At 35.1% G+C, this 22,651-nt stretch overlaps 1 protein-coding gene across 1 annotated transcript; it reads left to right on the top strand.

The window, feature by feature from the left end:
- The first annotated feature begins 2,446 nt into the window (after positions 1–2,446).
- Positions 2,447–22,307, top strand: LOC148949087 (peptidyl-prolyl cis-trans isomerase-like 3). The gene is made up of 5 exons (XM_089093162.1): positions 2,447–2,500; positions 5,111–5,185; positions 7,420–7,581; positions 15,351–15,469; positions 22,181–22,307. Exons 1-5 carry the CDS (start codon positions 2,462–2,464, stop codon positions 22,305–22,307), a joined length of 522 nt encoding a protein of 173 aa, XP_088949288.1. The 5' UTR covers positions 2,447–2,461.
- The last annotated feature ends 344 nt before the right edge of the window (positions 22,308–22,651 follow it).

Raw genomic sequence — 22,651 nt, 5'->3', positions numbered from 1 at the left:
GGCTAGGAAGAATTTTCCTGGCAGAGTTGTCTGATGAAATTTCTCAGGAGGGATTTTAAGCAAAGAGAAATTTTCCAATAGGTATTTTAAAAGAGAGTAACCATTCTTGGAGAATTTTTGCTGGATGGGGATTTTCCATTGAGGGTGAGGTGTATTTTCCAGAATTATTTGAAGAACGATCAGAAATTAGACTATTTTTTCAGCTGAAAATAAGGAATTGCTTGAAACCAATTTAAATTATTCTGTATATGAGGGTGCTGTCTCCTCCTAACCACCTTACTCTTTAGGCTAAAGTTTGATTTTTTGTCCCAATTCTTAAGAACGACTCCTAAAACACAAAGGCCGTTTAATTAGAATAAGAAGCTTTTTTTAATACTAAAAAACTTTAACATAAATAGCAAGGGATTAAGGAAGAGGCAGCCCCTCAAATACGGAATTACTTCTGTTCGTTTTAAGTTATAATGTTTTTTTTTTACTTTCAGTTTAAAAAACTTGTTCATTTGTTTATTCACTTTTAAGACCTATCTGACATCTTTTAACCGCACTTTTTTATTCTCTCGGTTATGCCTAGTACTCTAGTTTTCAGCGCATTTCATTGCAAAATTTACGTTTTTTTTCATTTTATTTTTGAATTATGGATTATAACTTTCCATCTTTCAAGTGACTCAGTATATCGTGAGGCAAAAAATATATGTGGAATTTAGAAAATTACAAAGTATCCTTTCCGTAAACTTTTTCTTGCTTCATAAAACAACCTCACAAAGTCAACCTCACAAAGTCATGCATTAATAAAAGATTTTAAGAGCTTGAATCTATGATAGCATTGAAAAAGCCACAACAGTCCTAATTCGTTTCGAATTTTGTATGCTAAAAACTAATAGGAAAATACCTTTAATCGTTATTATTTTTATTTTTTTTTAACGCAGATGAAAAATTTCGCTCAGATCAACGACTCTAAGCTCAGAATATTTCTAAGAAGTCGTAAGTTGCAATTATATGTTCAACTTTGACGTAAAAAGATGGAAAATAAAATAGGTGAAACCAATGCAAAAGCAGTAAATTTGATAAGCGAATAACTTATTTAAGGTCAGAAACAAATTTCCCTTTATTAGTTTAAATTTGACGAATTAGGCAAAAAAATTTCGTATTGCACCATATCCGTCCCAAAAAATTCACTTAGGCTTCAAAAATAAGAGAGGAATAAAATTGAAATTTCGTGCAAAATTCAGCTAAAACCTAAACTTTTTTTCAACCTTGTTGTACAATTCCATTTTTGATTCGACTTTAATTATATTTAATAACTAAACATATCACTATAAGACTTCCTTTGTCGAATTTATAAATTGTACTACTGAATTTTGGACCTTCAATATCAGACCTTGGAAGTTTACCAAAATCGAATCAAAATTTTGGACTCTCTGGAAATCCGCAATAGCTACTTTTTTTTCTGATTTGGTGTAATTTTGGACTTTTGGTCCAGCTTTCACCAATCCTCAGAAAGTTTCGGTTGCTGCCCCACCCTTTTGGCGCCCCTGTCCGTTAAAATTAAAATGGAAAGCCAAATCAATTTCGATTTACGTGGTTTGCGGCAACCATTGTTGAAATCTTTTCCTTGTTAAGGCCTTCAAACTGGGTCTAATTCAGATGATATAAGATAGTAGTTGTCTGGGTTTTTTTCCCCTTTCTCCAAACAAATTGAGTCTTAACTTCTTCTGTGTCCTGCTGCATACAAAACGCAAAAGCTGAGTCACTTTGTGACACACACTGGTTTGGAAGGTATATGTGCATTTTATTTTATTGAGTACAACAAGAGGTACCCAAAGCCGTACCCAGGGGGGCTAAAGGGGTTTGAACCCCCCCCCCCCCCACACTCCCCAAATGTTTATCTGACTCGTTAAAACGTAACATAAACGGATATAAACACATTTTTATTGTTTCTTTTTAGGTTTTTTGTGTCACCCCCTCCCCCCCCCCCTCAAAAAAAATCTTTGAGTAACTTCTTTTTTATTTAATCATTGAAAAAATCCAAGATGAAACAAAATTGTACGTGGATGGATGGCTCACATCCAGCTAACATCTTACGGAAGCCCAATAGATGGTGGTTGCAAAATAGGGTTTGGAACTTTGGATTCAAATTTTAAATCATAAACACGAGGAATTCTAACTATGGTGAGTTTCTTTGAATATAGTGTCTTTTATATCATCTGTTTTGAAAATTGGGTGTCCTCATATAAAAATGTTATTAAGGTTGATCTATTAAATTTAGGGATCCTAAATATATTTGTGCAAATATTAATTAGCCTATATTTGGGCAAAATAGGAGATAGCCTAATTTTACTTTTTGACATGATTGTGTTTAAAGCAAGGTATATTCACTTTATTCGTAAGTCAATAATATTTTTTGGTAAAAATTTACCCGAGTTTCTTCAAAAAATAATTGTGATTTGTAAGTTTTTCAAGTATGGAAATTGTGAACTTGACCAAAATTTGCCAAAATAAGGTAGGCTGATTTTAAATGCTATTATTATCCTTTAGGATATATCCTAGGCCTACCCTTATTAAGGTACTTATTTATTGGTTAAGCATTCTTAAAGAAAACATGGTAAATTTGTGGTGGGTCATATAATTTAGCTAAGATGAAAGTGAAAGAGCATAAAAAAAACATATAAAAAAAGACATTAGGGTAAAATTCTACTTTAGCTACTTTTGGCTATCTTGGAAAGGAGTTTGGTTAGGAAAATGAAACTTTCAGGGATAGATTTAAAGGCTAAAGTATGTTCCAGGAAGGTATTTTGAAGTACCTACCTCCACTCCTTCTTGCTCTAGAGGGTTCTGACCTTTGATGACCTTTAAAAATCAGTGTGTTATAAAGTGAAACCTTGTAAAATAGATCTTCTGCTTAAAATGCAATCCAACAAAATTATTTTTAGCCTTACAACTTTGCTCAATCCTGATTTATAGAGTTTTAAAGATATTCAGATATATTTCTTAAATTTTGAAAATTAACATTGGTATGGCTAAAAATACTACTCAAATAACAGAAATTGCATCTGCAGAATTAAAGCCAGGGGAAAAGAATCTTATAACTAAAAATTAAGGTAAAATGTTGTTTTGTCAAAATTTCAATAGGTATAGACCTGTCATGTAGGCAAATCTCAGGATCCTCTTGAGGGAGAAGGAGAGGAGATAAGTACTTCAAAATACCTTCCCAGGACATATTTTAGCCAAAACAATGGTATAATAGAATAAAAAAAAATTGTGGGAAAACTCATGATAATATTGATTTCCATTTCCAAGAAGGCCCCTCAGTTACAGTCAACAGTCTGTACAAATTTCTTTCCTCCATAGTTCAGAGCCTCCCTCCACTCTCTTTTGACACTCCTTATGATTTGTGCTCTCTAAATTTTCCTGTTATTTTGCCTTCTGAAGTGGGGAAAAAAAATTAAGAACATTAAAAAGTGCAGTACTTGTCCACTAGACATCTGGATTGTACTAATTAAACCCTTTGCTGACAATCTCTCAGAGCCTTTGTCCTTACTTTTTAATGAAATTACCTCTACTGATAAATTCCCAAATTTTGTTTATTAGGTTTTATCACTCCCATAAAAAAGAAAGGTAACAAGGAAGATTTTGATGGTGTTTGCTCCATTCCTCTTACTCAAGTTTTTCCCAAGCTATATAACAGCCTTTTAGCTGAGTAATTGAGAGTAAAGATAAGGTAATGCTAAATGTTGACCAAAGACAAGTTAGATACTACTAGCAACTCACTGAACTTGTGAAAGGTCCAACCTGATGCCACTATGAGGTCATGCAAGCAGGATTTCCCTTTTGGGGATAAGAAGAGCAGAAGGAGATGGAGTAGAGATTCCAAACCATTTCACGTATGGGAACAGTTCCAACGTTTTATATTCAGCCTTTTCTGTGCTAGACCTTCATTTGATGCTGAAGACATCAGAATAAAGCATTTGAAAAAAAAAATCTTGGGGGTAGGATGAAAGAGTAAAGCTCTGACCTGGGAAGAGAAGGAGGAATGCACATAACTACGTTGGTCCCTTCTGATTTGATACTGTCATGTATTGTTAGGAGTGATCCTGGTAGTTTTTACTCTTAAACTAAAAAAACATCAATGAAGACAGAGTTGGCAAACTGCCACTTACAGATACATTTTGTTTCTTTGCTTTATTCTTATTTTTCTTGTTACCCATACTTAAAAAAAAGAATGAAAGTACAGCTGACTTATGTGTGTTCACCAACAAACAAAATGAGTATTTGAGAATTATTGGAACTTTGCTTAATATAAATCTTCTATTTAAATTACCAAGCCATCATTTAGCCTAATTTGCAAAAACTGGCTGTTCATAGTGAATATTCTGGTCCAAGTCTTGCTTTCTTTTGTATAGAATTGCGTTTTGCTTAAAGTATTATACCAGCCTTGTCAATAATTTTCAGTTCACTTAGAACAATAAACTTACTTTATTGATGAAGTGAAAGGTTTCAAAGAATCCCTACTGGGAATTTGCAACAGAAAACAAACCTATAAATATACGGAGAATGAAATCCATAAATGCAATTGTCTGGACAAACAAAGGTGCAACTGTATTCACAGACAGGCTTGAAAAAAAGAAAGAAACAATTTAAGGACATCAAGTGATCTTAATCAAGACGATTGTATTACTTTAGAAGGTGGCCCATTGTGGTGTAAAGATGCCATTGGGGTATGATGTGCCAATTATTTGTGTTTTGTTTTCTCTTAATAGTTAATTAGTAAAAGAAGTGTAAGACGAAATTAATTCTACATCACTGATTGTTCACTGAAGAAAGCTTGAATTTTGGAAACTGAAGAGCTTAGAACTGCCTTTGTTAAGTTCTGTTAATTTATGTGTATGCTCATTGACGATTTCCAAGAAGGGGTCCCAGATTTACCAAGAGGGCAAAGACTAGAAAAACCCCTTTTTTTACCCCAATAGTAAGAGTTTTTATTTTTTTGGGGGATAGATTCATTTATTTTTGGAACTTAAGGGGCGTATGGTCTTTTAATCCTCCCTAAGTATCTCTCAGTTTATGTCTCTTAATTCTTCACATTTGATTTAGTATGTAATTTTGATTTTAGGCTGTTACTCTACATACAGACCTAGGTGATATTAAGATTGAACTATTTTGTGAGGATTGTCCCAGGACATGTGAGGTAAGTCTTCACTGTCCTTGTTAATCTGTATTCATGAACACAATTTCTGCTGTCTATAAATTAATCTTTACTTGGCCAGAAGAAGAGACACAGAGAGGCAAAACAGTAAAGGAGAGAATAAAATATTCCCAAAGAAAAAATAACTGCAGGGTTTGTCCAATGTTTTTTTTTCTCTAATATTGCCTCAATTGATTTTGTCGGTTTTTTTAGTTTTTAGTTTTTGGCCAGATTTTCAGATGTAATCTAAAGCATCATTGGATGCAGAAAATTATTTCAGTAAAGAATTAGCTGGATGAAGAATTTTGTAATATTTTTTTTCATATTAGTTTTAGTTGACTGACTTTCTTGAGTTTCCCTTTTTACATTTTTTGCACTCTTTGTAGAGCCATGATGATATGGCAATAGTCTAGGCAACCGTTCATTTGCTTTATGTCTTTCCAATGATTGAAATTCCACAAAGATACCCGCAGGGGTATTTTCAGCTCAATCCAGAAGTCTGAATATAGAAAAAAGACCAACTTCTTTAACTTTAAAATATGAATGTTTTTTTTAGAAACAATTCCCTTTTTTCCCAAATCTGGTCCCCCTTTCTTTTGTATTTCTGTTTACGTTTGCCTCCCTTTGAGATGCTTAATAAGGGTGCCACAGAAGCTGTTCAAGTGGTATCAGTTAAGTGCAAAAGGATGATTATTAAGTTAATAGAGTTCTTGTAACTTCTGTAAAATACTGTGTGGTGCTCAGAAAGAAGATAAACATTATGTAACCTTTTTGTCCAATGATTTTTAAAGGTCCAAGCTGCTTTGACAATGAAGCCTTTTGCATTAAAACATATATGTTAAAAATGGTTAATTTATATAATTTAGGGCCCTTGCCCTTGGGTTTTTCGGAGTTGTTTTTTTTATCCTTAAGGCATACTTATTAGACCTTTCTACTGTTCTGAACAAAATAGCTGGGTCAAAATTGTACCTTATACCATGGGGACTACAAGGCTGCCTGGGGGCGAAAAGGACGTGGGAAGATGCCCTGCGATCACTTTTGTCCCTAGAAAAGGTACAATAAACTTTAATTTCTGATCAAATGAGCCCCTCACAAGTTTCCATGAACTTGATTTCCATACGAAATGGGTGGTAAAAAAAAAGAAAAAAATACAGCACATGAGAAACACATGACCCTTTACCAAGGTAGTGCTAGTGTGTTGCCTCGATTTGCTCGCATTGCTAGGATTTCCTTAGTTAAGATTTGTTCTCATAAATGCTTTAGTTAAATGTGTCTTGGGGGCCTCTCTTCTTCTCAAACAACAATAGAGCTCCAGTTGTCCAAAATAAAGGAACTTATGTGATTTTGTTTATTAGGGAGACTAATCATAAGTACCTTATTTTTTTTTGGGGGGGGGGTGATCATGTGGTAATGCTAGTTTTTAAGATATGTCCTAAAGTATTTGGATGTGCTATTTTAAAAAATCTTGTAAAAAATTATTTTAAAAATTAAAAATCTTTTAAAAATTAAAACCATTTAAAAAATCTTGAACGTCCGTAAACACTTCAGATCCCAGTTTTCATTAAGGCTTTGACGTCAATTATGTATGTTTACTTAAACTTTGAAAGTTAAAGTATTTTCAACGCATAGTCTCACTCCTTGAGTCTTCAAAGAACCAAACCAAAATCCTAAGAATTTCTACAGTATGGGTATAATTCTGATCGTAAGCCTGGACTCCTGCTAACAGCGCTTTGAGGCAATTACTATTTACCCAGAATAGTGTGCTGTCATTCCTATCAAGTAAAATTCCAAGTTATTTTGACAGATAAATGTTGAGGTAAGAACTTTGGAGTGTTAGACACAACAGTTGAAGACCTTATACAAGCTAGAGTGTTCTTATATTTCCTTATTCTAACTCTAATTGTATACACCCTAATTTAAAACCTTAGTTTTGAACGGCTCCGATCACTAGCAGTGACATAGTAGTGGCTCTTTAACTCTGAGTGTACACCCCTGACTCACGTGAAGGGACTTCTTTGTAGGAAATGCTCATCGTAGGACAAGATTTTCCTTTTGATGTTTAATTCGAGTTTATATATCATTTATGACAGTTTTTTTTTAGAAAGCTTTAGCTTCCTTTTTCCTCTTTGCACATCCTCATTTTCATTATTTCCACTCTGTTTGATCTTGCTTTTCAAATTTTCGTTTTTTTTGCTATCATTTTTTTTCTAGGTGGATTAATTCGTTCCTACTTTTAGAATTTCCTTGCCTTATGTGGCAGCGATTATTATAATGGCTGCATATTCCACCGAAATATTAAAGGATTTATGGTGCAAACAGGTGATCCTACTGGGACTGGCAAAGGTGGCACTTCAATATGGGGGAGAAAATTTGAGGATGAACTCAAAGAAGAATTGAAGGTAATCTATTTTATTTTTAACTCGTTTTACTCAGATCAACGATTTTTCTATCGTGTTTCGGTCGCTTTTTTGTCAGTTTGTCGCATAAATTTGTGAAAAATTTTCCGCCACTTGTCATTGTTCAATTATTTCCAAATTTTATTGGTATATGCAATTCCGATGGCATTGCAATAATACAACATCAAAGTTCCCCCCTGTTGTATGCTCCGCCTTGTATAAATAAAACAATATAATTGGGTGATTGGGCAATAAAAAAGTATGAAACGAACACTATTATGCAAAACGTAAATGCGCAGCGTTAAGAACATTTTCCTGTGGCCATGTTAACTTAGTTTGGAATCTTAGATAGGATCTTAGAGAAGGCTAAAGCCTTTTTTGTCTTAGAGAAAACTAAAAAGTCGAGAATAATATATAATTTCTTATACCACATTGGCCTGCCATAACATTAAGAAAGAAAACGATCAAAAATGAGATTTTTAAAGGCCAAACGAAATTACTGAAGAAACACACAAAGCGAATATTTCTAGGGAACAACCGTATCTCTTCTTTAGCACGAACAAAATAATATAAACAAGGAAAATGCCGAAGAAAAAAACAAACGCTGAAAGTCAATGAAACCAATTAAAAACCCATGAAAAAAACAGCCAAAAAATTAAAAGATAAATAAAATTCAATCAAAGACGAAATTACAAGAATTAAAATCAAATACCTAACAACCATAAAATGAGTCAGTCATTTGCCAATATCTGCAATTTGCACAAAATCCAAAAATTCTGAACTGCCATTGGCGGATACTAACGAACAACTCGCGCTGAAGAAGAGAGGCGGTTGTCCTCTCGAAATATTTGATTTTTGTGTTTTTTCAGTATTTTCGTTTGACCTTTAAAAATCCCATCTTTGATTGTGTTATTTCTTTATGATAATGTTATATATAAAAAGACTCGTTTCCAAAATGTACGGATTGGACTTAACATAGCTTATCATAGCTTAACATAGCTTGATCTTTTTAACTGATTTTCCTCAACTCACTAAAATTTATACATTTATAATTTAGATCAATTTAATATCTATGTTACGTCAAGCCCAAGTTTTGAGCCCCTCGTTTTCACTTTTTTGTATATCTTCTTGAGAAAAAAAAACCTGCTTCTTAGTCCATTTTGATAAAGATTTGAATTGTTTTTATATATATTTATTATTATGTATCAGTTTTCGAGCTTCTGTATTTAGCGTATTTTATGAATGAGATTAGCCGATTGAATATGCATACAAGGCAAGTAAAAATGGCGGGGTGGCAGATCTTTTATGAATGAATGACATTATTTTATGAATGAGAATGAGATTTTTTGATGAATGAGATTAGCCGATTGAGTATGCATACAAGGCGAGTAAAAATGACGGGGCGATTTTGCGCAGAATCGTTTAACTTTTATACTAAACAAAGATATAAGTAGCTACATAGACACATCTATTTTCCACAGAATCTCCATACGATGTGGACAAATATTAATAAAAAACATTAAATAACTTTAAACGCCACAATTTTTGATAATATCGCTTTATATCACGTATCACATAAGAATGGCACTTGGCGAACCTAAACCGTATTTATTAAAATCTCCCAAAAATCTCTTGCTGTTTGAAGAAACAAACAGACAGAAACCAAAAGACAGGTTTTCTTTTTGTACATTCGTTCAAATCTAAAACAAAAGATTCATTTAATGATAGATGCAGATACTAAGCGAGCAAATTTCAGCGTGTAAAACGGCATCAGAGCATCTTTTTAGACCCTGATCTGTCCTGCAGTCACACGTGGTATAAGAATAAACTATCAAAATGGAAAAAACAAAACAAAGTTGCATGCCTTTAGGGTCCCAAAAATCCCAAAATCTCTGTTGCCTAATAAATTTTCAGGGAGCCTTTAAGTCTATAAAATCTGTAAATTTATAAATTTCTCTTTCTATGTTCCATCGGTACCCGAGCAAACCGACCTATCCGTCTTAATAGCTAAATTGGTAAATAGCTAAGAGGGGGACAAAATCTTCATCGCTGTTTTAGTAGGGGAAAGACCCGGAAAAAAATGGTCGAACCAGGAAAAAATTGGTACAGAAATTATTTTTGCACCACTGTGTTCAGAAAAGAGAGCTCTACAACATATCAAAAAGATAAATCTCCATCCTGTTGCGAAATTCCCTTTTTTTTCACGTTTTTTGCGCCTATTTTTTAGATATTTCCAGAATCCGAGAATGAGGAACCGTGAAAAGAAAAGTAGTTTATTTATGGTTTCCCTTTTAAGAAACGATTGTTTTTGTGCTCTTTTATTAGACAGAAACGTCACGTTTAATCATTTAATTCTTTTTATGCTTTGGTTTTGTTTTTGTATGAAATAAAAAAAAATAAAAAAAAAATCAAGCGACACACGATCACGGGGTATTTTTCGAAGAGGAGCACGAATTTTCGGTTCATTTTTCCCCATCTGAACAAATAGCCTACCGGCGTTCCGAATCCATTTCTTTTCCTATCGAGCTTTATTGGTGACGAGCTGTTATTGGGAACTTTCTCAAGCAGAGACGCCAAGACCTCCTGACTCAGAGAACTGTGAAGCTCTGGTTTCAGTATCTTGATATGGTTGGGATACTGCTTAAGTTCATACGTGCCGAGAGACTAGGCCAGTGGGATTTGCACCTACAATCTGCAGTAGAGATGCTTCCGTTTCTAACAGCATCTGGACATAACCTCTATGTCAAGTCAGTCTGGATATACCAGCAAGAGATGGCTAAGCTTCAGACTAGTCACCCACCAATCTTCGAAGCATTTGAACAGGGAGGTCATACCATTAGAAGATCAGAGCGACGCTGGGCTGGGCTCTCGGCAGATCTTGTCATCGAGCAGGAGTATATGAGAAGTCTGAAAACATCGGGCGGTCTTACAACTGGAGGTGGGATGACAGAACAGCAGAGAGCCATTTGGGTTCTGTAAAGACCAGCATGCCTGGAGATCAACCTCTTGATTCAAAATTTGACAAAAATTGGTTACTCGACAAGTGAGCAGCACCACGACATGAGTTCCAGTAGAAAGGAGCGTGACTTCGACGATACCCAGAAGCTCGTGGCATACTTTATAGAATCTTCTCCGTTCAGAGGTGACAATCAGCTTAGAAACACTGCCAACAGCATAACTTCTTCCCAAGATATTAATGTTGACGAGGCAGATGTGGCTGGAAAGTTGATTCTAAGTAAGATGATGGGAAAAACCTTGAAGGAGCAAGTCTTCAAGAAAAAAGACCAAGTGACCCTAATGAATGCCAAAAAGGCCGGGTCCTCTGTGGTAGCACACATAGATCCGGCGCTCCTTTTCCAGCGGTTTATAATAGTAGCCCAACGAACTGACCTCCGAGAAGAATACTTCAAGTACGAACTTTGTACGATTCCTCCTTCTCTTTTCGAAAGCGATGGCCTTATGAGAAAAGCAAATAAGCCAGAGCTTGCAAAAGCGATCTTTCAGGCTTGCGGGATTGAGACTCAGTCACCCTCAAGACCTGCTTCTGCGTGTAACATTGTCTTGGATGGTGGTTCTCTTCTACATCGAGTTCCATGGAAGGTAGGGTCAAACTTCAAGGTCATCTTTGCTTCATACGTCCATTACGTACAAGCAAGGTGCCCTAGTGCGATCGTTGTTTTTGACGGATATGAAGGTGGTCCAGCAATCAAAGATGCTACCCATTTACGTCGAGCAAGGATGGTTGGCCGCCAAGTCTTTTTCACCGAAGAGATGACCATCTGCATGAAGAAAGAAGAGTTTCTTTCATTTAAGACAAACAAAGGACGTTTCCTGAAGCTGCTCGGCAACCATTTGGAAGCCGTTGGTTTCCGAATTTTCCACTCGGAAGGAGACGCCGACGTTCTGATTGTAGAAAAAGCCGTAGAAGCTGCTAGTCTTACAGAAACAATCGTGGTTGCTGATGATACTGACATCTTAGTTCTTCTGATCAGTCGATCAGATTCGCGTTCCGGGCGTTTATAATTCTCACCTGAAGCTAAGTATGGCGGTACTAGTTCAGCTTGGGCTATTAGTGAGATGAAGCAGAAGCTAGGAACAGATGTCAGCAATCTGATACCGTTCTGTCATGCCGTGCTGGGTTGTGACACAACGTCTCACCTTTATGGAATTGGAAAAGGCAGAGCCGTTCAGCTGGTACTTTCCAACAAGAGTTTTAGGGACAGCGCTGCTATATTTGGTGACAAGCTCGCATCGCTTGACGATATTGTGGCAGCAGGAGAGCGAGCATTGTTGATACTGTATGGTTGCCCTGATGTTTCGAACCTGGACACTGCCAGAAAGCTAATCTTTCACAGAAAAGTGAGCACTGCCACCACTTTCGTGCATCCACAAGAACTGCCACCGACTCAGGCAGCAGCGAAGTACCACTCGCTACGTGTCTACTGCCAAGTTCAAATCTGGCTCGGGAACCCAGTAGACCCTTTACGCCTGGAATGGAAACTGCAGGATAACGAAGTTTTTGCGCCAATAAAAACAGATCTTCCTGCCGCTCCATCTCAGCTGCTGAAAATTATCAAATGCTCTTGTCGTATTGACGGCTGTGATAGTGAAAAGTGTACCTGTAAGAAAAACGGACTTGAGTGTACTATAGCCTGCCGTACCTGTAAGGGAAGCTCGTGCAACAATTCGAAGTTTCAAGAAGAAAAACTTGGTGAAGAAGAATAACAGTTAATTGTGATGATGAAAAATCTAGTTCCTACATTTTGATGATGTGCAATTTTTATATATTTGAAAATAAGATAAAAGCTTTTCTCTGAACACATTAAGTTAGAACCTACCTTGTCTCATGGTGTTTGGCGCTGAGGTTTTTCGTCATTCATGTTTATTGTTGTTTAGTCTTTTTTTTCTAAGCCTTCCGTTTACATAGCCAAATAGACTACAAGAACGACAAACTTATTCCGTAGTAGACCTTGATAAACGCTGGTAAGTTTTTTTCCCCATTTTTTTTTTTGCTGATAAATATTTTTCTTTTGGTCAGGTAACGAAAGGAGTATCAGAAATGAATTCAGAGCCAAAATCTGATCTAAAAAGATGTGTATAACATTATAGTTTACGTTTTTAATTTTTTTCCCCGGTTTTTGAGAAAATAAATAAAAAACATTAAAAAAAAAACAATTTTGCATCGAGCTAGAGATTTAGATTTTTGATATGTTGTTAAGCATTTTTTTTCCGGTCCGGATGGCGAAGAAACCATTTCTGTACCAATTTTTTCCTGGTCAAAACTTATTTTTCTCCTTCTATTTGTGCACATTTGGCCTGAATAAGGACTTTCACAGTGACGAATCCTTTGTATTTCCTTCTTTCTCCAATTGGAATAAAGCCAGATCTTAACACAATTTACTATACGATACGTAGATCTACGATCTACTTATCTTAGATCTCAATCTACGATACTTTATTAAAATCTGACAGAGTAAAGTTCGATTCACCCAATGTAGTTGACCTCTGTTCAAGTGTTATAATATTGAACGCTAATGGATCGAATCCAAGAAGGTCAAAGAGGCTAGCTTCCGCCTTTGCTTTGAAAAGAATCAGAGAATTAAACAATATGTAGTTCAATTTTATTTCGTATATAAACTATAGTTTTAAACTGTTTTAGTTTAGTTTTACTACTGATGATGGTCACTGCATATGTGACTGAAATATCTGGTATTTTTGCAAATTTCTATCACTGTTTGTGAAACACTGTCTATTAAACGGATTTTATCCCTATTTGAACTTTTATTCATCGTTGCTGGTTTATTTGCGTCAAATATTCTTCTTCTCCCTTCCAATTACAGTCCTAATTAACTAAAACTGAAGCAGGTTTCAGGGTCAGGTCAACCATGCTAAACTATATTATTGAATCCCAATAAACGAATAATCTCCCGGAATGATATTCTTTATTCATCTCTTGGCAGCTTGATGTTAAGTAGCTCACTTGTGTCAGACTTTATTTTTAATCTTGAAAAAAATATTTCTTGTTTTGTTTACTGACTTTGCAATACCATTGCAGCTAAAGATGAGATGTTCTCAGGAACTAAAGAACAAAATCTACAATTTGTGTCCCCTCTTATCTTCCAGCCCTATTCTTCTTTGCTCAGGGTCAATGTATCACTTGGAATTCTGAAGTATAGGGCATTTTCAGAAAATTTCGCTTTAGAGATGGGTAGTCAGTTCTTTCATTATAATAAACAAAACTTAGCCTGTTTTAAGTTTGTATGGTTCTAGTAATTTTTGATTCCTGGTTAACCCATATTAAAGCCTCAAAGATCCCTTTCTAATTTATGATCTGTAGGTTAGAATCATAACGTTTGGTAAAGAATATTTTATTAACGTTACTTATATCATTTTTTATAACGTGATATATTAACGTTTAGTAAAATTATTTACCACACCCACGTATTAGAGAACACGGAATTTCCTTTTACATTTGGCTGTTAACTTTTTTAAACGAAAAAAGCAAAAGGAAAATATCTTTTTGGCCGATTTGCATATGATACACGTACATCTGTATTTTTGTTTGTTATTCGGAATGTTCTCTTCTTCTTCTTCTTGTTTACTGTATGGTGAAAAAAACTAAATTAAATGACACCATACTTTAAACAAAAATTGCTACGGTTTCGTAATAAGTTTCCTTCCGACGGAAAAGGAGGGGGAGGGGCAAGATTTTTCTTAACTTATTTTTAGTGAAGGTGTGCAAAAAGGTGTTTTTCCAAGTCTTGGGGGATTCTGTTTAAAAAAAAATATAATGAGAATACCAAGACAAATATTTCTCAAAATATAGTAAGACAATTGCCCATCCCCTGCCCAATCTTCAATTGGCGCCCCTGGCCTCTTCTCCTATCTTTAGTATTTTTATCAATGAAAATGGGGAAAACATTTAAGGTTCTTTTTGTATCTACCTAAAAATTATAATTTTTTGCTAAGTCGTCGTTTTCCTGGCATGGTCACGTCTACGTGTAAACAAATAGGTAACAACGAGTAATTTCAGATCTTATTTGAAAGTGTCGCCGCTGATACATACTGACGAATTTGTACTTTGTTTATAGAGTGAGTAGGCAAAGTAATTTTGTAGTTACTGTAGTCACAGCAGTGGAAACGTTCACTTAAATAGGAAGTTAGTGTGGTAATGTGGTGAAAATAGTGTTAAGCGTGGCAAGCTGGTGATGAGTGAAAGGTAGAACGTAGTTACCTTGTTCACTTAACAGTGTGAATGTTCACATAGAGTGGAAAGGTGGTAAAAATAGTGGTAAGGTGATACACACTGAAAGGTAGTGTTTTAAGGTTTCGAAAGTAGTGTGATCGCAGTAAGGCAGTGACTAGTCATATTTAGTTTGTAGTTCCTTTTTTCACGTAAGAGTGGAAATGCTCGCTTATATAGAAGGGTATTGTGGTAATGTAGTGAAAGTATTGATAAGCGTATAGTGAAAGATAGCTCGTAGTTGCTTTGCTCACTTAATGGTGGAGATGCTCACATTTGTTCGAAGAATAGTTTGCTAAGGAAGTGATACGCGTTGTAAGATAGCGAGTAGTGGAAGTTACTTTGTAGTTACTTATTTCACTTAATATTGAAAACGCTAACTTAATAGTTTCATCTCAATATTAAAAAACACAGATAATAAGAATAATGGAATTCTTTCATATTTCCATATAATTACTAACATCTTAATTTTTTAGTTGCTTTAGCTATTGTAATTTTAGACTAACGATTTTTTTTGCCTACCCTTTAGCATAAAGCAAGAGGAATTCTTTCCATGGCCAACAGTGGTCCTAATACAAATGGGTCACAGTTCTTCTTTACTTATGGACCTCAACCGCATTTGGATCTGAAATACACTGTATTTGGAAGGTAAGTTTACTTTTTGCCTTTTTTTGAACTGCTAGAGCACGTGCAAAACATGAGCCTTTACGCTTGTTTCGACAATATGATTGTTCCTTATGACTTTTTAAGAACTCTCTTGTGGTATCGCGACACGATTACAGCTGCAAATTGCAGCAGAAGGAAAAGATACCTGTTATTAGATATTAGTTTAAAATCTGCCCATTCACCAAGCCAGAATTATAATATTAACTCAAATTTTTCTGAGAGAATAATCTGAATTTGCAAAAAAAAGGAAAAAAAGCAAACCTATCCTTTTCTGAAAACCTTTTCGACGTATTTTTTTTAGTGCAACGAAAAAACTCAAGACTACTTTAAACTCTTCCAAGAATATGTGGAACCGAAATACAACCTCACACTTGGGTGCTGTAAGTTTCATAAAAGGCACCAAAGTGACTTTGAGACCATACATCCGTTTGTAACTCAGCTAAAACTCGTTTCAAAGAACTATGGCTAAAGCCAAGAAGATAAAATGGTGTGAGACAAGCTCAAAATGGAACAAAATTGAAATAGTGGCAAAAGATAATGTAAAAGTAGAGTTAAAGCTGGAGTAAAATAAAGGGTAAAACAGCAAAAATTGTGAATAAATGTATATAATTCAATACTTGCCAACGCCATCTATTATTACAGGATCACGCCATCTATAGTCCCTTATCTCAAAGTGCGTCAGCAGTTGCCAAATAGATTGAGCGTTGCCTGACGTGATCGAGTGTGATTAAAGAACCAGAAGAGGGGTGGTTACCTACCGCAAGCGCCGATGTACCTTCCAGGAGATATCTCCTTTACATTGCAGGGAATAGGTGTACAGGAACTGACGCTTCCCTTGGCTTATTCACCAACATTTACGTACATAGCAATAAACAGCAAAAGAACTGTATTTATTCAGCAGTCAGTGCGAAAACATCCCCAGGAAAAAGATCTGTACTACGCAGTAGTTATCATTTTGGCTCCGCCTCTTGAACTTTGTGTTTTTGATTGCAGTATTCATTCAGCACTCGTGCCATGAGCATCGAATTGCTTAACAATGAGCGGATACAATAACCTCTATTTGCCTTTATTGAAATTTGTTGAAACCAGTTTAAAACACAGTGATATTACCAAAGATGCCATAGTCAGAAAAGGTGTGTAGTTTTTCGGTAAAGATTTAATCCGTGCTGGCCGCACGTTGATCAATGATTTAGTTCATGAACTTGACGAACAGCTCGTGAAAGATAAGCGAAATCAAGCAACCTCTGATGTATTCATGTCTGATATTTACTAACCGATTGAAGTGGCTTTAAATATTATCGACATTAAGACATATTTCACCATTTGTAAAAGCGCCGAGGGTCCCTCGCGACGTCATGACATCAATGACCGTGATGATCAACGACTGCGCTGATTAGATTAAAGGTTTATTTGTGTATTACAAAGCTTCTCTGCCAGTGTCACCTGCTTGACCCAAGTTAGTGGACACAAAGCCTGAGATTCTAGTGCTCATAAGCAACAGAAAAAATATAAATACGATAAATGGGTCTATGGCCAGTAAATGAAAACGAAGAAAAAAAAACAAACAAAAACGAATATTTTGCCCGTATCAAACAAGGGGTCCTCAGCGTAGATAAAAAAATAAACTAAAAATAAAAAATGTACATAAAACTAAAATAGACTCACCTAATAATAGACTATGCAATTGCGTAGAATTTTCAATTGGGAGCTACCTTCATGAAACCACCTCACAAAAGCAACTGGCTTAAACCTTTTAAAATAACAAATGAACAAGGAATCAGTTATTGCGACAATAACTTATATTGCGACAATAGATATGTATTGATTTTGGAGCGGTCCCTAAGTTTTTTTTTTTGGAGCGGTGATGTTTTGAATATTTTGAAAAAGGGGGAACACTCTAATTTGTGCGCTAGTTACCGCTCCATTACAGTGTCGGGAACTTCAAGTACGGTTTTACAAGCATACTACTTCCTGAAATGTTGTTTGAATATATTTTGTGCACAGACTGATGAATGAAATATTGGCAAAAGCTTACGTTCAGAATCTGCCGTTATTTTTATGTAATGTCGATATCTTGGCTGCATTTGATTCGGTTGTATATCCTCAGTTCTTCCTAACTCTCCAGGACCAAAGAGTTAACTCTTATAGTAGTTCTACCCTCTTGTCGCATTGGTACTCGTATAGTTCAGCTCGTGTTGAACTGCCGGATGGAAGTTTAACGTCGTCCATACGCCTTTTAAAAGGTGTAAGGCTGGTATCGGTTCTGTGACTTTGCTTTTTAATACTGTTAACTTCACTATTACAAAGAGCATAATTGGAGGATTTGCATTTGAATCTTTTGACCTGAGTCTTGTAAGCTATGCCGATTACTTATTTGCCGAACGCTGCTGATAAGCAGCAATGTACACACGCTTCAAATGAATTTTGATGTACTTGTAGAAGGTTACAAACCTACTGGGTCGATTCTGCTAAGACGGATTTCGTCACTCACAAGCCGTCCCGTGTGTGCGGCTACACAATAATTTGGTTGTAAATGTAGACGGCCATGCTGTACATTCGAGTCATTGTCTGAAGTACCTTAGTGTATTCTATGAAACTAATACAAAAAACAGTCGAACAATTATATTTTACTGCGTTATAATGGGTTTAAGGATAAGTTACCTTATTGTGGCTTCACTCAAATTCATTCCAAATTCAAAAGTTATGTTCCGTCTTTATTCAGCCGTTGCTTTATCAGTTATTTATTATGTTTCGCCAATGTAGAATGCGCTATCTAATACAGATAAACTAAGATTAGCTCATTTTTTTCAAGTACCTGAAATTTTCCTCTGGCTCCCTCTTAACACAAGAGATTCATACCTGGGAATGAGTCTAAATTACGTAATACTTTAATTCAGGGGCCTGAGTTCGAAAACCATGCTCGCGTGAAAGCTCCGAGTGGTCTTTCTGATTGTGTGTGTACTGGGTCTACATTGACGTTTGCTGGATGTTCGATTTTTCGTGTTTTTTATATTTGTTAATACGAATCTTTCTTATTAGTTTATTTCATTTTTTCTTTTTCTTGTTTTTACTCCGCTCATTCTTCTTTGGTTTTATGACGGTCTATAAATAAAATTCATTGACTAATTAAACGTTAGTATAAGAAACAAACCTTACCTTTGACCTTAGTTCTGCCTGTGCCTCCAGAGGCACCTAGGGCATTAAGAAGAGCTACCATTTATTCCCTCAAGTTGCTCCTGCAATGATGTCCTCCATGGAGGTAGCAAAGTAGTGTAGTGGTTTCGCATATTGTTCTGCTAAGTGCGCATGATGGCGTTTCTCAGTCTACCTCTGCGATGAGATCTTGTGGTTGCTATTTTTTTTTTTTTTTTGGAACCCTGCAGTCATCCATCAGAAACAAAGACGCTATAAAAATACTCTTATACCTACCGTTTAGCAATGATTTGGAGTGAGAAGGGGCCTCATTATTGCGGTAGAAAGTTCTATAGAGAAAGTTTTAGAGGCACGGAAGATATAATTTTAATGTGTTGAGTGTTATTGGTCGATTTGTTCAATTTTTAGCTTTTTTCGATTTGTTCATTGTTTATTTGTGTGTATGGTTACTGGCTTTAAAGACTTGTTTCTTGTATTCGACCTGCCTCCCCAAAGAATCCTCATTAAAAAAAATTCTCTATTACGCCTTCCCCTCCAAAAGTAAGATAGAAAAGTAACACCGATAGATATTCTAAGGAATTCCATTATTTCAATGTGTTTCTACATGATGAAGACATGTTACCGTGGAGGTCCGCAAATTGGTGAATGTCTACATTCACCGGTGAATGTCCGAAATATCTATTTTTCCCCTTGGATTTAGTCAAAGTTGCTAGTCAACTTTTTCAATTTAGTGCAAGGTTTGATGATGACAGGTTAGGTTAGAATAGATTAGGTTTGTTAGGTGAGGTTAGGTTAGGTTTTTAACCCATTTCTGATATTTAGAACAAAATTTAACCTTACCTTATCTAACCTGCCCTAAACTAAAATAATCCAACCTAACCTAACTTTAACTTTTACCATCATAGCTTGCATCATATTCTGGGGACGGCCTATACTACATACGATGAAGGTGTGGCTAGACTTGAACTTATTACATTGGAATCACGACGTTACATCCTTACCATGAACTTTGGTCACAAGTGCCTTAGTTCTGACTATCATCGACGTTTTCTCCCTCCCTTTAAAGAAAATCCCCCAACCCTTCCTAATACAAGACTCAATGCTCGTAGATCTCCATATACCCAACTGGACCTGTATCCCCAAATGTTGACCTTGAGGTACAAAAACTCTTTTGTCCCCTATTTTGTTTCCCATTTTAATAACTGATTTAAGTTTTGTTTTATGTCTATCCCCTAACATCTGTTTTATTATTGATTCAATTTTTTGTCTTATGTTTATCCCCTAACATTCGTTTTGTTATTAATTTTGACGTGCTTATTCTAGCTTTTGTGCTATTTTAGCCAATACATCATATTCTATTCTATTCTATAAGATTGAAAAGGCTGACTCACAAAGCTAATTGAATCCAAGTAGAGAAAAAGGAATTTCAAACATTCACCAGTGAATCTCGACATTAAACAGATTTCATTAAGTTTCTATATCGTCTAATTCCGATTTTTTGCCTGGTTAGTTTTTTATTTCAGCCGTGTAACTCGATGAGCTCAAAACCAATCAGGAATTTTTTCTATTACTAATTTACTAATTTTCTATTACTAATTACTAATACTAATTTTCTGTTACTGATTATTACTAATTACTAATACTAATTTTCTATACTAATTATTACTAATTACTAATACTAATTTTCTATTACTACTTATTACTAATTACTAATACTAATTTTCTATTACTACTTATTACTAATTACTAATACTAATTTTCTATTACTAATTATTACTAATTACTAATACTAATTTTCTATTACTAATTATTAATAATTTACTAATTACTAATTTTCTATTACTAATTATTACTAATTACTAATACTAATTTTCTATTACTAATTATTACTAATTACTAATACTATTTTTCTATTACTAATTACTACTAATAATTTAAATTACTATAATTTAATTTAAATAATTTTAATTACTACTAGTGATGTCGTTTCGGGGGAGGGGTCAAGGGAGGGTGTATATTTTGTGGGCAAAATTTTTAGAACTGATTGGGCGGTCTTGCCATAGCATTTAGAGCGTGGATAAAAAATTCGAATAAGCGAAAGAAAACTGACAGCCAACTCCTTATTTACCGTAAATCCTAAAAGAAACACTTAACTTCTCGTGTTGTATACTGAAGATAGAGACATCCTGTTTTAATGAAACTTGCGTCATTGTAAAACAGTGAATTTTGTCTTTTCATTAAATAGAGCAAACTTTTCTTTTTAAAATTCAGGATAGGGCAGTCCCTAAGAATGTTCGGTACTTGTCTAGAATCTGGGTACATACGAAAGAAAGACCGCATCAAAATCTCAAAGCCGCTATTGATAAACAGGTTTGTGAGGTGTTGCTTACTCCGTGACAAAGATTTAAACTTTAGTTTCATGGGGGTCTAGGGGGACAAAAAGGTAGCTAGGTTAGGTTACGTATTTAATTTATGCTATGCTTTACCCCCCACCCACCCCTAATGTGCAAATATATAACCCAAATTTGTTTCAAAACTATTATATTTTCATCCTATTTTGTTTTATTTCATTAGCATTAACGAAACTTCACTTCTCGCGTGTGTACCCAGATTCTAGACAAGTACCAAATGTTCTACCAAACCTGCTAGGAAAAAATGCAAATTTACCTCAAAGGAATTGTCATTTGAGAGATTTAGCAGCTCTGGGAGTTCCCTGTGGTGCCACCCGCTTTGATTGATAAGCTTGCCGACAAAAGGGATGTGAAATTTCATTGTCTTTTTATTAAAAATTTTGTAGTCAAACCACAAATAAACTTTCAAATGGGGATAAATCTATTTATTTAGACAGTGAAAAAACAGGTGCAAAAGTCCAGATATTTCGATCACATACACAGCGACCGTCTTCAGTAGAAATAGTAAAATAATAAAATTGGAACTAACATATTTATATGGAACAAAATAAATAACTTTTCGGGTCATTCACAAAATAATGAACTTCCGGATTTTTACTATATTATTTTCAGAGAGCGTTCATTGACAAAGTTCATTCAAAGTTCTTGATGTAAAATTTTTCCTTTAACCTTGCCGAAATGTAAAACAAATTTCCAATGAAAGTGGCAAAGCCTTCCGGGTCTTCTAATTGCAAACCAAATGTTGAGTTTATAGATGTTTACTGATTTGGTCTCATTTCCCCGTATATTCGACGTATTTTCCCCATTTGAAAGTTTATTTGTTCGTCTTAGAACGGCAGCGTGGTCTAAGAAAACAACACCTAATTTAAAGGTGTTACGTCGAAAATTAGTCAAACCACAGATTCTCGCTGATGGCTAGTCCTCAGGGGGACTTTGCTAATAGACTCTTCATCTTCCGGACGGTCAGCCAACACTGAGGCTCACAAAATGATTTTAAGGCACCATATCCTCTTAATTTAATTCAATTTCCGCACGCTCAGCTCTGCTTCCACACAACTTTCCAAATGTGCAGATTGAGCAAACATTTTGCTTAATTCAATGAAAGTGTACATATTCCCTCTTTTTTAAGGATAATTGATGGATTTGAGGTTTTAGACGAACTGGAGAAGCTTCCCGTAAATCAAAAAAATTTCAGACCGACTACTGATGTCAAAATTCAAAGTGTTACCGTACATGCTAATCCTATTGCAAGTTAGTGTGTTTTGTATAATGAATACATGTTTTTTTTTTCTTTTCTTTTTTTTAAAGAATTTGTTCCGATTTAGTTGTACATGGTTGCAGATAGAAGTGTACCATGTTTCCTTCATTCTTAAAGTATCATTCAAATTCAAAACAGGGCCGTTGGCCATTTTTTAATGCTTGGAGATTTTAGTTTTCCAAGCATACAAAATAAGGAAAATAATTAAGAAAAAGAAGTAACATGCAAAAATGGAATCAACGAAGTGATAAAAGGAAAAAAAGAAAGTAAGATCAGGATATAAAAAAGTATTTTGCTTTATCTTTCTGTTTTCTACTTGATTATTTTCTTTATTGTTTCATT

The sequence above is a fragment of the Artemia sp. Qi Xiang Cuo genome, chromosome 8 (assembly GCF_049724085.1).
Source record: "Artemia sp. Qi Xiang Cuo chromosome 8, ASM4972408v1, whole genome shotgun sequence".
NCBI classification, from domain to species: Eukaryota; Metazoa; Arthropoda; class Branchiopoda; order Anostraca; family Artemiidae; genus Artemia; species Artemia sp. Qi Xiang Cuo.
The sequence above is the reverse complement of the archived record's forward strand: the minus strand, read 5'-3'. Positions and strand labels throughout refer to the sequence as shown.

Coding starts and splice junctions, on each gene's coding strand:
- LOC148949087 (XM_089093162.1), top strand. CDS start 2,462: ATGGAAATTGTGAACTTGACCAAAATTTGCCAAAATAAG. Junction 2,501..5,110: donor CCAAAATTTGCCAAAATAAG/GTAGGCTGATTT, acceptor TTTTGATTTTAG/GCTGTTACTCTACATACAGA. Junction 7,582..15,350: donor AACTCAAAGAAGAATTGAAG/GTAATCTATTTT, acceptor CCTACCCTTTAG/CATAAAGCAAGAGGAATTCT.